Below are 14,694 nucleotides of genomic sequence, written 5' to 3'. Positions count from 1 at the left end.
CCTCTTTTATGAAGGGATAATATTCCATGAATTTTTTCCAATACCTTGACCTTTGCGCCTGCGTCGAGACATTTAAGCAAATCCTTTGTAACAACTGTTTGTGTCGTTGGCAACAGTTATAAATGGCTCGCAAATAAAAAATACTTTCCTAATTAAATTTTTTATGACCATTTTTTTATGACCTTTGCGCCTCCGTCGAGGCATTTTAGCAATCCTTTACACCATCACCTATGTTTATTGTAGGTAACCAACTTGACTCTGGGGTTATGGTATGGTTAGCAATGGGTGGTTTGCTTAGTGGGATTTAAATTATCGGTGACAAATTTATAAGTGAAAGTCACAGACATTTTTGGACAAAGGATACAATTGGTCATTTAGGTGTGGGTATACACATTGGTTATGGTGATAGAAAATGGGATAATCACAGTGTTTTTTCTTTTTTACTGTATTACGCCGGAGTGATTTCAATTACTTTCCCAATTATAGTTAGTTTTAAATCGTTTTTGACATTCATATATTTTGTTCTTTCTAGACATTTTATTGTAGCTTATAACTATAGTTATGGGATGTAAGGCTAGCTAGTTAAGATTACATTTATTATACCTACATAAGATGAAAGAACATGAAAAATGGAAATGTTTTATTTTAACAATATACTAGTTAAAGTGGATGATATTATTATATATTCTTAATATCTGTCATTATGAATCAAAATTGTTTATCAAAAGAGCTTCTAAACAGTTTTTAGACAGCTTGTGAACAATTTATTTCTTAATTAGTTTTACAATCATAGGATACATCTTCCCCCAACATAATCGGATATGTTCCTTTAAGATTTATATATCAGTCTTGAGATATTTTGGCTTTGCGTTCTTTCTCATGTACATAGCAAACACATTGAAAATCAGAGTGTAAGTTTTTACTTCACATCGAAAGTCGTCTAGTGATCAAGAATTTTTGATCATTCTTAACAAAAGACTATAAAAGCTCGTAGACGTTAATAACAACTAGTAACCAGCTAATAATAATTAGTAAACATCAAGTAAACAGATACTAAACATATAGAAACCCGATACTAAACAACTTGTATACATCTACTAAACAACTTGTACACATCTACTAAACATATAAAACCAGATACTAAACAGCTAGAAAACAACTTGTATACATCTAGTAAACAACTTGTATACATCTAGTAAACAACTTGTATACATCTACTAAACAACTTGTATACATCTACTAAACATATAGTAACCAGCTAATAAAAACTAGTAAGCAACTAATAGACATCTACCAAGCAGATAGTAACCATCTAATAATAGCTAGTAATCAAAGTCCAAGCAGCTCAACCGCCATCATGAATCACGAAAACCAGATGAGTATTGTAATAAAAGAGTTTATTAAACTTATTCAGAATCTTAGACAATGATGCCTTACTCATACAAATAGTATACAATTAGAATAGAACTAGAAAACTAGAACTAGAAAAATAGTTGACAACAAAAACCGATATTACCAGGTCCCAACACCTCTATCATAAACTTGAATCAGAAATTAAATTGAAAGACGCTCCTATGCTAGCTAATGATGCTTTCGAAATATGATATAATATTATTATGGGTTAGAACAAATGAATGCTTTAAAAATAATCCAACATCTGAGAAAGATTACATTGTGAGACCTATTTTACATCTATCTATGGGAACCAAGCGAAAATCTGCGTTTGGAATAACCGACATGTTTCTTACAGAGGGATTGAGTAAGAAAATTAATTATATACAAATATACAAAAAATATAATTAATTATTAATTTAATGAAATATGTTTACAATAATTAAATATATAAAAAAATATTGAATTATCCTACAAATTTTGCTTCTGACTGTAATTAAAACTACAGGTACAAATGAAGGGGAAGTATTTTATTCAATGTCCTTGGGTCTTGGGCATGTGACTTTGATGACGGTCAGGTAATGATAGTTAACTGAAAGTGTGTTTGGCTAACACATCTTAGAAACTTTAACTTGTGTTCTTTGATAATTCTTAATAAGAGACTATAGCATCTCATAATACTTGTTAACATTTAGTAACCATCTAAAACCAAGTACTTTACAGATACTATACAGATAGTAACCATCCAAAACCAAGTACTGTACAGGTACTATACAAAAAGTAACCATCCAAAAACAAGACTAAACAGAAAGTAACCATCAAAATACTGCTAGGTAACAACTAAATACAACGTGTTCAACGTGTCAAGCCCATGTCAATATGAGTACTACCCTAAAAAATTATATATCTCTGGATAATCTTCAAAGTCAATACCTATTAAATTCTGGATGGAGCAGTGGAGATGAAATTTCTACAGGACCCCACTTCATCTTTTCTGTACCAATCAAATTTTGTTGGGATTGGCTGAGGTTTATAAAAAAGTTTTGTTAAATTTTAAACACGAACTAGTGTTGATGCTAACTAAGAATCGTGGTGAATCTTGAACAAACCAGAAATGAAAAAACTTTTAAACTGAAAATTACGAAAAAAGCCTGGAAAGTTCCCCATGTAACTCTGAGCTATTTTGCAAAAATTAAGATGTACGATATTACTAAAAGTTGTGTAAACCTACCAATCGCATTCCAGAGTTGGGATTTATATGTTAACCCCAAATTGGGGTATGGGAATCAATAGAGCTGAAATGTGAAATTGTCGGTTAACCTTGAAAAACCAAGATTTGCCATAATTGGATTTACACTAAATGGAGAACTTATCACAAATAACTTATCAAACTTGAAAGTTCACATGAATTCTGAGTCATTTCCATAATAATCTGAATGTCGATTTTAGTAAGAATTAGTATGCTCACCTATATGAAATGTATACAAGATTTCAATCTAGTTACTATAATCGTGAATCAAAACCATTTTTGACCCCAAATGAATTTAAATTGAAGACCCCTATTATTGTGGTTTATCTTTCATATCAAAACGAATCAGTAAAAATTGGTCCTATTGATGTGAGAATTTCAATAGAACTAAAGACACCAAGTCATAAAAATTAATCTGAATGTTGATTTTAGTAAGAATTAGTATGCTCACCTATATGAAATGTATACAAGATTTCAATCTAGTTACTATAATCGTTAATCACAACCTTTTTGACCCCAAATGAATTTAAATTGAAGACCCTTATTATTGTGGTTAAGCTTTCATATCAAAACGAATCAGTAAAAATTGGTCCTATTGATGTGAGAATTTTAATAGAACTAAAGACACCAAGTCATGAAAATACCCAAGCTTACTGTCTCCTCATACATGACCGTTTAGTTGAATATAACCCACTAAACGGACTAGTACAACGAGTTGTTTAACATTAGAAAAATGTTGAAAGATATTGTATCGATTGATGTTCAAGGTTTCTTTGATAATAATAATAATTTTATTCTAAAGGAAATTTGAATTGTATTCGAAAAAGATCCAAACTTGAATAATAGTTTTTTAATAGAACCACCATATGATTTTACTATGCTAAATACCAAATCTCGAAAGACTGCAATTTGGTTAACCAATACACATCACAAAATTTTTTGGAATGATGGAGAAAATAGATTTCCACAAACTCGAAAGTATCTAAGGACAATTACAAGCGGAAAACAAATTATTTGTAAAGGTGTGGAAAAGAAACGATTTCTAGAGAAGTTTTTTGGGAGTCGTCAGCTCATTGATATCGAGGAAATGGGCTGTCCGTCATTAAACAGGTTTAAAGGAAACCGGTTTCCCTATTGTGAAACACACCTTAAGGGCGGGGTTTGTGCTCTTAACAATGCTTACATTATTTTGACATTTTTTAAAAGTAGCTCCAAAACAATAAAATAATTTTTATACATCATTTTAAAGTTGAGACTAGATGTGTAAAGACCTATAAGAAAATAAAATTAACCAAATGAAGTTTCATGAGGAAGTTGACCAATTTATTAAACAATTTAAAGGACAGATAATTGGTCAGCATTTTCAATACCTTCTAAACACAAAAACTATGTTCATGAATCGAGGTGGACATGATCTCACTACTACGAATTATGGTGAACACTTTACATTTTGTAATCCAGAAATGACGTCGGAAACGTGCGCCTGCTTCTTCTATGCAAATCGTCGGAATCAAAGCAAGAATCAAATTAATTTCAATATATAATCAAACATGTTCGCAATACCAATATAAATGAATAAATGTATTACTTCTGACTTTTTATTTCGAGTTAAAATTACAGGTACGGGGAATGAAAAATATTTCCTTGACTAAGATATGTCGGCTATTTGCGAGTTGTTGCGCGGTAGTGATTTCAACCCCTATTATGGGAACGTATTAAAGCTAGCAGTCAGCCGTGAGGTCGTTGGCGTGAGGCCCATGATCTTGTCAATGGGCGTGCGCCTTCAGACTTGTGCATGTGTCCCTTTTATTCCGGTCAGGTAATAGACAGGTGCGCATGTTCGGGTAGCTCTTGCTTGAATCCCTTTTTTGATATGTTTATGACCCGTTTGTGGAAAGGAGAGAATCTTAGAGAATTTACCAGTTAAACCTTCTGGGGCGGAAACATAAATGTCTGTTTGAAAATATTCGACATCTGAGAATTATTAACTTGTGAGATTCATTTTATTGGGGTTCTTTTGATTTCTAAATTAATTTTACAATCAAAGGAAACGTTATTCCCCAACATGATCGGACATGTTCCTCTAAGGCAACCATCTTTAGATGTTTTGGGTTTGCGACCTTTCTCACGTGCACAGCAACACCTGCTGAATATTAATTGCTAATAATGAGGAAAAGGATACATGATCAATATTGTCACATGGGGATGTGGGGAAAGTGTGCGACCTTTCTCCCGTGTACAGCAACACCTGCTGAATATTAATTGTTGATAATGAGGCAAAAAGGTCACGTGATCAGTATTGTCACATGGTGGTGTGGGGTTGGGGGCAATTAAGTATACTCTTTATAGACATGATCGTGACATTTTTATGAGTTCAAAGTCCATTAAAATCACTTAATTTATTGGATTATCCTAATTGTCCCAGAACCCGCATACTTTAATGAAGAGGCGGGGGTCATTAATATGTTAATCAGTGAGAGGCGGGGTCATTAATATGCTAATTAGTAAGGGGGCGGGGGCCATTAATATGCAAATTGTCCCAGAACGCGTCTTTCCCTACTACTGAGGTTGGAGAGTAAGGAGATATAGAGAGTTTGGAGAGTACGCAGAAAGAGTTTGGAGAGGAGCGAAGGCGATAGAGCGGGACAGCAATAGGAGGAGCGAGAGAAAAGAAGGCGCATGCGAGTAGCTTAGGTAGCTTAGGTCCTTGAAGGCAAGTACACGGCTAAGTTGAGTGGAGACTCGGTCGACTGTTGCTACGTCGGACGGTTGCGGGTAAAGCAAGAATTGAGCAGGCATTGCGCTGACTTACCCTGTCGATCCTGCCGTGGTGTTAATTGATTGTGGCGCCCGACGGTTGTCTGAAAACGCAGCCGCCGGGTACCTTGAGTCCAGTATCGAAGGTCATGGCACGGAAAAAACTCGGTCGACTGTAACGAGAACTACTCTAGCTACTTCGGACAGTTGTCCGAATAGTTAGTCAGGAATTGTGCAGACGTAGCACCGTAATCGTGAGAGCCCGAGATCCAGTTACGCAGCACAAGGACATCGCAGCGCAGAGACATTGCAGAGCGAGTACAGCGCAGAGCAAAGACATCGACGTGCCAGCCGACTAAGTCGAGCGGGGATAACAGATCCACCGAACACGGCAAACATATTTTGTAGCAAATTATTATTGTGAACATGTTTTATTATATATTTATATTGTTAAATATATTGTGCTGCTTATGGTATATCTTGGAAGTCAATGAAAGAGAGTTTGGAGAATACGAATAAAAGTTTTAAGCGCAGGCGTGCCGTGAGTTACCGAACAACGGTACATCAACGCTTTTTGATCCCTAGTGCGGTGCCGTGCGCGGAGGGCGAAAGATCGAACGGTAAAACAGCGTACTTTGGACCGTGGTGTGGTGCCGTGGGCAGTGGAGACCAGGAGAGGCCAAGGATTAACGGTATTAGGAGACCTATATAAGCGGGCCCAGCGCTGGAAGTGAAAATCGTCAAGCAAAGTCAAAGTCTAGGAGATACAGCTGTGAAAGTCAGCATAAGTCTCCGAATTGAGACACAGGTAGCTGAGGTCCTTAAAGGCAAATACACGGCTAAGTTCAGTGGAGAATCGGTCGACTTTTGGAAGGACTGCTCTAGGTACGTCGGACGGAATTGAGCTGGCATAGCACCGACGTATCCAGACGTGGAGATATTTGATTGTGGCGCCCGACGTATTTTTGGAAAGCGCAGTCGTTGACTACCTAACGGTATCGGAGGCGATCCATCTCAACGAGAAACCGTCGACTCGGGAGGAGTGTAGAGGAAACTCAATCGACTGTGAGGGGGACTGCTCTAGCTATGTCGGTCGTTTTCCCGAATATTTAATGAGGAATTGGGCAGACGTGGCACAGGCAAATCCTACTGATTCTGACGTTTGATTGATTAGCTGTGGAGCCCGACGGTTGTCTGGAAATCGCAGCCATTGGACGGTTTCCCGAATAATTAAGCAGGAATTGTCCAGACGTAGCACCGGAATCCTGAGAGCGCATTACCCAGTTATGCACCGCATGGACATCGCAGAGCAAGTACAACGCAGAGCATGGACATCGACGAGCCAGGACATAACCGAGCGGGGATAACAGATCCTCCGAGCAGAGCAGGACGTCAACAGCAACACACCACTTGCAAGATCGGCGAGAGGCACCCAGAATCCGCTCACGCTTCAAATACGACTGCAACAGTCTTGAGGGAAGACTAGGGTGAAACGATCTAGGCGTTCGGTACAGGAACTGTTGGCGTAAACCGGACGGTTGCTCGGAGCGTCAAGGGGAACTGAGTGAGCGTCTGAAGGGACCGGACGGGACAGAGCAAGGGACAGGAGGTTGTGTCTGGCAAGGCGGTTGTTTTGAAAACTCAGCGCCTGTTCACCCTAGTCTGAAAACGGTGCCTACAGCCCAACTCTTCGTCATCTCTCACGAGTAACGGCAGAAGTACCCGGTGCAGCGGAGGACTGCGAGAAGCATTAGCGCAGGAAACACCAGCACAAGATAAATAAACCTTCTAACCTAGAGCCGTGAATAAACGCCTCGTAACCTGAACTCAGAATTGGCATTACTGTTAACCGGGCGGTTACGCTAACTATAAATTTGGTGGGACGAACGCACAAATCTACTGAGCTAGCCGCACGAATTTCGGAGCGAGCAAACATAGCAAAACAGTTCGTTATAGTCCAAATGCATTTGCCTCGCTCAGTTCTTTTTCATAAAACGTTTACTTACGCGTTTTCAAGTTAGTTCTGCATAATCTTGTATTAATCTATCGGACTACAGTCAGTCACAATTTTGCTTCCAACACAACCAGAGCGGATCGCGATTGATTCTATTAATTTTTCCTCTTTTCAGTGAAAAAAAATAAACATATTTTAATCTTTTGGCGACTTTTTCTTAACAACCTAAAACCTACTTTTCCCCGAATACATTACATCCTTTTAATCGACGAGTAAGGTGTACATAAAAACTACATTTTAATTTAGATAAATGTAGTTTTTTACGAACTAAAACAATTAAAAAATATTGAGATATCGTGGTCACCAGATAAAATAACGTAGTTTCGAGAAAAACGCGGTTAAATGCTCAAGTTCTCCCTTGAGCGCTCTGCCTGTGATTCCTTCGGAGCGCTTTACTTGTGAACAACATTGAATAATAAACAATTCATTTAGCTGCATAATTTATGAACGGTGAAGATTACATTTTATCAAAAAAAAGTTTGAAAAATTAATTTTTTGAAACCGAGACACTCGTGAACTTCCTTAAACGAGGACGAAGGCTTGGCGGGAATGCTAGTTACATTCTTGAAGAGTGTATAGTGAATTCAGTCAGAATTTTGCAACTCAGTGAAGGAGACGTTGACGTAGAAAGGATCGGAAAAATAATGAAACAAAAGAGAGAACGGTTTAGTCGACGGCCTCGATTATCAGATACCCTTGATACTCAGTTAAGGGGAGTGCGAGGGTGATGGAGATATGCAAGCAGCAAAGCGATCATTGCACACACTACGCAAGAGCGAAACCTAGGGTCTATACCTAAATTATACCCGTTACTCGTAGAGTAAAAGGGTATACTAGATTCGTCGGAAAGTATGTAACAGGCAGAAGGAAGCGTTTCCGACCCCATAAAGTGTATACATTCTTGATCAGTATCACTAGCCGAGTCGATCTAGCCATGTCCGTCTGTCCGTCTGTCCGGATGAACGTTGAGATCTCGGAAACTATGGGAGCTAGGCTATTGAGATTTGGCGTGCAGATTCTTGAGCTTCTTACGCAGCGCAAGTTTGTTTCAGTAGACTGCCACGCCCACTCTAACGCCCACAAACCGCCCAAAACTGTGGCTCCTACAGTTTTGATACTAAATAGAAAATTTTAATTGAAATGTATTAGTCTTGTCAATACCTATCGATTGACCCAAAAATTTTGCTACGCCCACTTTAACGCCCACAAACCTCCCAAGAAAAAAAGCTATGACGTCAGAGCCAGACAATGCGAAATGTTTTTACGCTTGTATGTGTGTGTATGTAAATAGTTGCCGGCCGAATTTAGCGGCACAGAAAAAAGCACTGCCGGCGCTCAGAGAGAGCAAAGTGCGCGGCTAACTTATTCTATAGAATAATTAATTTTTCACGCCTACCCTAACGCCCACTACGATTAAATCTGTCTTCCGCCGGTAGGTGGCGCATTTAAATCTCGCTTTGCTGCTTGCATATCTCCATTTCCCTTTGGTCCCTTAAGCTGAGTAACGGGTATCTGATAGTCGAGGTACTCGACTATAGCGTTCTCCCTTGTTTTCTTATAACTTTTTAATGGAAGGTCCGGACTAAAAAATGTTTGATAATCATAACAGAATCCCATTTAGACTTTTATAAAACAAGAAAACAAAACCTTATGGGCGTTTGTGAGAGATAGATTGTGTGTGGCACCCTGCTGAAATAAACTTGCGCTACCCATGACAAATCCCAACACTGAGACTATAAGAGCTAGAATAAGCCGATTTGCTGCATGCATATCTCCATCCCTATCCCAAACCTTTTAGCTGAGTAACGGGTATTTGATAGTCGGGCCATATACTTGTATGTATAGTCTCTTATTTTTAAAGTATGTTATGGAGACAAAATAGCGTTGAAATCTTTCCGATTTATGTAAACACAATTCCTAAACAGGGACAAAGCCGCAGCGGCAAAGCTTGATACATATAAATGCCGTTGAGTTTACTCAATAACATTTATAATGTTTTTGATTCCAAAAAGTAAAGCCCTATTCATTGCATTTAACAGAAGAATAAGGTTACAGTGCGATTGGTTCATGTAAAATTTGCGACGACCCAAGGCTGGCTGCCTTTATATACTGTTGGGTTACGAGGTTTAGTTTATGATAGTTTAAGCAGTAAACTACTCACCTGTGTGTTTATTAATCGAAACAAGCTGTTCATTAGAGCTGCTCCAAGTAGATGAAAATGCTATGGGCGAATCGAAGCAAATGATGTCGGCTACAGAGAAAACTGTCTATCGTTTGGATAATGGTTTGTCAAAGGTGAATGTTACATCCCATTTAGAACCAGATGAGTTGAGGGTTTATAATTGGGTTAATAAATATGTTAGCCGTGTTTTCCATGTGGGGAAGAAAAACAAAAAGGAGAAAGGATTTGGGGGTTAGACAACATTAGTCCCACACACATGGCTAAAATGTTATGAAAAATATTTGCACCCAAATATAACTACAAAAATTAGTTTCTAATACCCCCCTTAGTAAAATCCTGTATATGATTTTTCTAAAAAACGCTTCCTATTTCCAGCAATGATTTTCTGGAATACTCATTAATAGAAATAAAATAAGCCAGCCACGCTGTTTTTTTATTATCTCTGCGCATAAATGTCTATTTCATAATTTTAAGTAACTGTAATCAGACCTAACTCACCTTGGTGGGAAAGATTTTGTCTGACTCGACCACTGACAGCTTGATGTAGTCCTCGGCGAGCTTGACTCCTGTTATATCCCTTAGGTTGATGGCGAGAACATTATTGGTCTCCCGTAGTAGGTTCAGCTGTAAGACAAAGAAATAATCACCATATAATTTGTTGGCTATAAAAATGCATATAAAAAAAAAACCAAAACTGCGGTATGTGTTAAGTGTCACCTGCAATTAGTACCAACTTTTGGGAGCGCTATTGTCACAGTATTTTTAAACCCTTCCACTTACCTCACTTTGTTTTTGTAAAGTCACAAAGCATGCCTATAGTCACCCGCCTATATTGCATTAGTGTCGTATCCGTATCAGATAACAACGAGGCAGGCCAATAACAATAAATGCGAAATGTTGTTGTCTTGTTCTCGACTCTACACTGACGTTTATTTTGTTATGATTTTTATTTTAGCGACGCGCGCTTTTCATTCGATTTCTTTGGCGTGTCGTTAAAATGAGTGATGCGTTGGCAAGTGATTATTTCGCAATACATTGTTTACGGTTAATGACGTCACAGTAAGTAGACGAAAATGTAAAATGTTTAATAGATAATTTTTTTTAAATGCATGGAAAAACGTTACCAGGGGAAGGCTAGTCCTTGTATGTTGGCCGACATCGACTAAACTCGATGACACCTGCGGCGTATCTTTTCTGCGCCAACGAGGTACGGGGACTGCCAGAGGTTGGTTTGGTTCTTGTCATGCGAATAGCCCACATAGTCCGCACATTTACCGTTCGACGAGAGTCCGAGGTCCAGCGCCGTACCGATATTCAACGTTCTCCCCACTTTGCAAGGGTCCAAGGTCCATTACTTACTGATGGACCTGGATGCCCTGGACTCCTTCCACATTCTCGTCACCTTCGCTGTTGCTAGAGGCTTTCCTGCTTCGAGATTTGTGGGGAGTTTTAAGACTCGGAACAAAGCACTAACTTCCTACCGTAAATTTTTTGAACGTGGTGCTTTCCCCAACGTGCGCACACTATCGACTAATCTCTTCCTCCATGTTCCTCGAAGACCACTGTTCAGTCCCACGGTACTTGGTTCATCAACACAGCTGATAGCCCTACCAACTGAATAAAAGGGTCAAGACATCTGGAAACTCTACAGAACAGGCGAGAAGAAAGGAGAGAATTATAACTATAACTATAACTATAACTATAACTATAACTATAACTATAACTATAACTATAACTATAACTATAACTATAACTATAACTATAACTATAACTATAACTATAACTATAACTATAACTATAACTATAACTATAACTATAACTATAACTATAACTATAACTATAACTATAACTATAACTATAACTATAACTATAACTATAACTATAACTATAACTATAACTATAACTATAACTATAACTATAACTATAACTATAACTATAACTATAACTATAACTATAACTATAACTATAACTATAACTATAACTATAACTATAACTATAACTATAACTATAACTATAACTATAACTATAACTATAACTATAACTATAACTATAACTATAACTATAACTATAACTATAACTATAACTATAACTATAACTATAACTATAACTATAACTATAACTATAACTATAACTATAACTATAACTATAACTATAACTATAACTATAACTATAACTATAACTATAACTATAACTATAACTATAACTATAACTATAACTATAACTATAACTATAACTATAACTATAACTATAACTATAACTATAACTATAACTATAACTATAACTATAACTATAACTATAACTATAACTATAACTATAACTATAACTATAACTATAACTATAACTATAACTATAACTATAACTATAACTATAACTATAACTATAACTATAACTATAACTATAACTATAACTATAACTATAACTATAACTATAACTATAACTATAACTATAACTATAACTATAACTATAACTATAACTATAACTATAACTATAACTATAACTATAACTATAACTATAACTATAACTATAACTATAACTATAACTATAACTATAACTATAACTATAACTATAACTATAACTATAACTATAACTATAACTATAACTATAACTATAACTATAACTATAACTATAACTATAACTATAACTATAACTATAACTATAACTATAACTATAACTATAACTATAACTATAACTATAACTATAACTATAACTATAACTATAACTATAACTATAACTATAACTATAACTATAACTATAACTATAACTATAACTATAACTATAACTATAACTATAACTATAACTATAACTATAACTATAACTATAACTATAACTATAACTATAACTATAACTATAACTATAACTACCCTACAGAACTTGAGAGAAGAGCAGTGAGAACTACAAACTTCAGCGACCGGAACAACATTGTCTTCTTTTTGCTGTCCATTGCGACCCATTATTTTGTTAAAGTTAATTAATGAAGAAGAGTGAAGTGTACACATTATAAGCTAATGAATTAAAGGCTAAACTGTTATATTTGAACTTCAGTCGTGTAATTATTCCCAAGAGCCCCTCTTACAATGTCAGCCGTACAGAGCTTTTTTTTACCGGCACGGCGTCACAAATGAACATGGTGGCCCACGAGGGGAATCTTGCTTGAAGTTTAAAAATCTCAGTGTGATCTTTCAATTGTTGGTTATAATGCATAACACCCATCACTCCATCTAACACAAATTGCGATCGTCTCCGTTTGTGCCCCCAATAAGTGCTCTCACACCGATAGAGCACAGCCCTTCTACACACACACACTGCAAGAAGGCCCGTTATAATTTCGCAACCAAGGAAAACTCCTACTCAAAGCGGAATCGGAAAACAGTACAGCCTGCGCTCACGCTATAGTCAACGTTACGTAATTTATCTAGCAGAGCTAGCTAGGTTCAAAACAAATTGGTAAACAAAATTCTCATAATATTTCTGACCACGAAGCTGATGATCCGACCGTAGCAGGTTTTGTTACACTTCAAAAGGAGCGTCTTCAAAGTCTAACACGTCTGCAGCAGAATTATAAGAAGGATTCCGCTTCTCAAAAAAACCGAACGCTATTATATGAAGCGCTTGCAGCAAATCGAGAGATTAAACTCGGCTTTTGAGACCACCCATCGAGTAATCATCTGCACAGAGGGATACGCCAAAACGGTCTATCACGCCAAGAAGATCGCAGACAGTTTTGAGGACATATACATGGAAACCTACTGTCTTGTATCTGAAGGTCAAAGAATAAAGTTCCCGGTTATGCCGTCCTCAGCCTCTTCACCAACCGCCGTGTCGACGGTTGCCGACGCACGTGTCCACATGCCACAACGGTGACGCCTTTACTCGGTTAATTCAGCAAAATGAGCGGATGGACAATATTCAACGGTTTCATTTCCTCAAGAAATCTCCGCCAGCTGGTCGAGATTGCGATATTCGTCAAATTCCTTTGACGGCCGCTAATTATTCGGTGGCATAAGACACATTAGTTCAGCGTTATAACAATCCACGCGTGATCTTCTCCAATCACATGAACATGTTGTACCAGTTGCCAAGCCTAAGCAAGGAGAAGCCCGATGATATTCGATCCATGATAGGTGCAGTCAACGTCTGCGCAGCCGCCTGTAACACCATCAACGCGTCACTGCAGGAAGGGGATCACTTGCTCGCCTGTTATTTGACTGCAAAATTACCGAAAGAAACGCACTCCGTCTGGGAACATCATCTCGGCAGTCAAACCCGCATTCCCTCGTACAAGGATCTCGAACAGTTTCTCAACAACCGTTTAATCACCCTAAACGCCATTGAAAGTAGACACTGCTCGGGCACAAGCAAATCTGGATCATCACAACCAGACACTACAAAACGTATCTCGGTTCATAACACCCACGCGCAACCAGGCCCCCCAGTACGTCGTTGCCCACATTGCAATGGTAATCATATCCTTCGTCGATGTAAGCGATTCCTAAGCTTGGATTGATACCAGCGTAAGGAGGTCGTGAGTAAGTCAAACCTATGCCTCAACTGATTAAGCAAATCGCACATGCTTGCCCGCTGTTCAAGTGTAAAGAATTGCTACCACTGTGGACACCGTCACCATTCTCTACTTCATCCGGTATCATCCAGTCAACCACATATCGCTTCGATTATGAACGACGACATCTCACCAGTTAGCCCCCTTGCTAGTTCAAACCTCCAATGTTATTCTTCCACAGCCTCCCATGCAACGCGACAGAATATCTTGTTAGCTACCGCACGGATTATTGTCTGCCACCCCCAGAGCGGCGCTCAAGCATCAATAACTGCCCTCATCGATCAGGGGTCGGAAGCTACAATAATCTCAGAGCATATCGTCCAAGCTCTCCAACTCCCACGATGCAGAATCCGCGCATCGATCGCCGGCGTCGGCCAAACTACTGGTCAACGGTGCAACTTTACGACAAGATGCTGCAACCGAACGTCGCTAAACCCAACGTTCAATCTAGATGTCGACTCTGTGTACGTTTTGAACTCGCTGACCTCACGTCTACGAAACCAATCTTTTCGCCTCAAAATTGGAAACACATCAACGGACTC

At 38.0% G+C, this 14,694-nt stretch overlaps 1 protein-coding gene across 4 annotated transcripts in view; it reads right to left on the bottom strand.

The window, feature by feature from the left end:
- LOC119562453 (nuclear pore membrane glycoprotein 210) overlaps positions 1 to 14,694 on the bottom strand; it is a 586,123-nt gene that overhangs the window by 358,406 nt on the left and 213,023 nt on the right. For 3 of the 4 annotated variants that reach the window (XR_005221847.1, XM_037875640.1, XM_037875641.1), the window contains exons 9-10: positions 10,093 to 10,218; positions 9,574 to 9,679 (exon numbers count right to left, since the gene is read on the bottom strand). Coding sequence is in view for 2 of the 4 variants with exons in the window: in XM_037875640.1 (XP_037731568.1) it covers positions 9,574 to 9,679; positions 10,093 to 10,218 (232 nt within the window). In the remaining 2 variants the exon portion in view is untranslated. The remainder of the gene's footprint in view (positions 1 to 9,573; positions 9,680 to 10,092; positions 10,219 to 14,694) is intronic. The other variant, XR_005221848.1, reaches the window with a different exon arrangement.

Source organism: Drosophila subpulchrella, unplaced genomic scaffold (genome assembly GCF_014743375.2).
Source record: "Drosophila subpulchrella strain 33 F10 #4 breed RU33 unplaced genomic scaffold, RU_Dsub_v1.1 Primary Assembly Seq48, whole genome shotgun sequence".
Classification (NCBI taxonomy): domain Eukaryota; kingdom Metazoa; phylum Arthropoda; class Insecta; order Diptera; family Drosophilidae; genus Drosophila; species Drosophila subpulchrella.
Note: the sequence above shows the minus strand (reverse complement) of the source record. Positions and strands in the feature narration are given on the sequence as shown.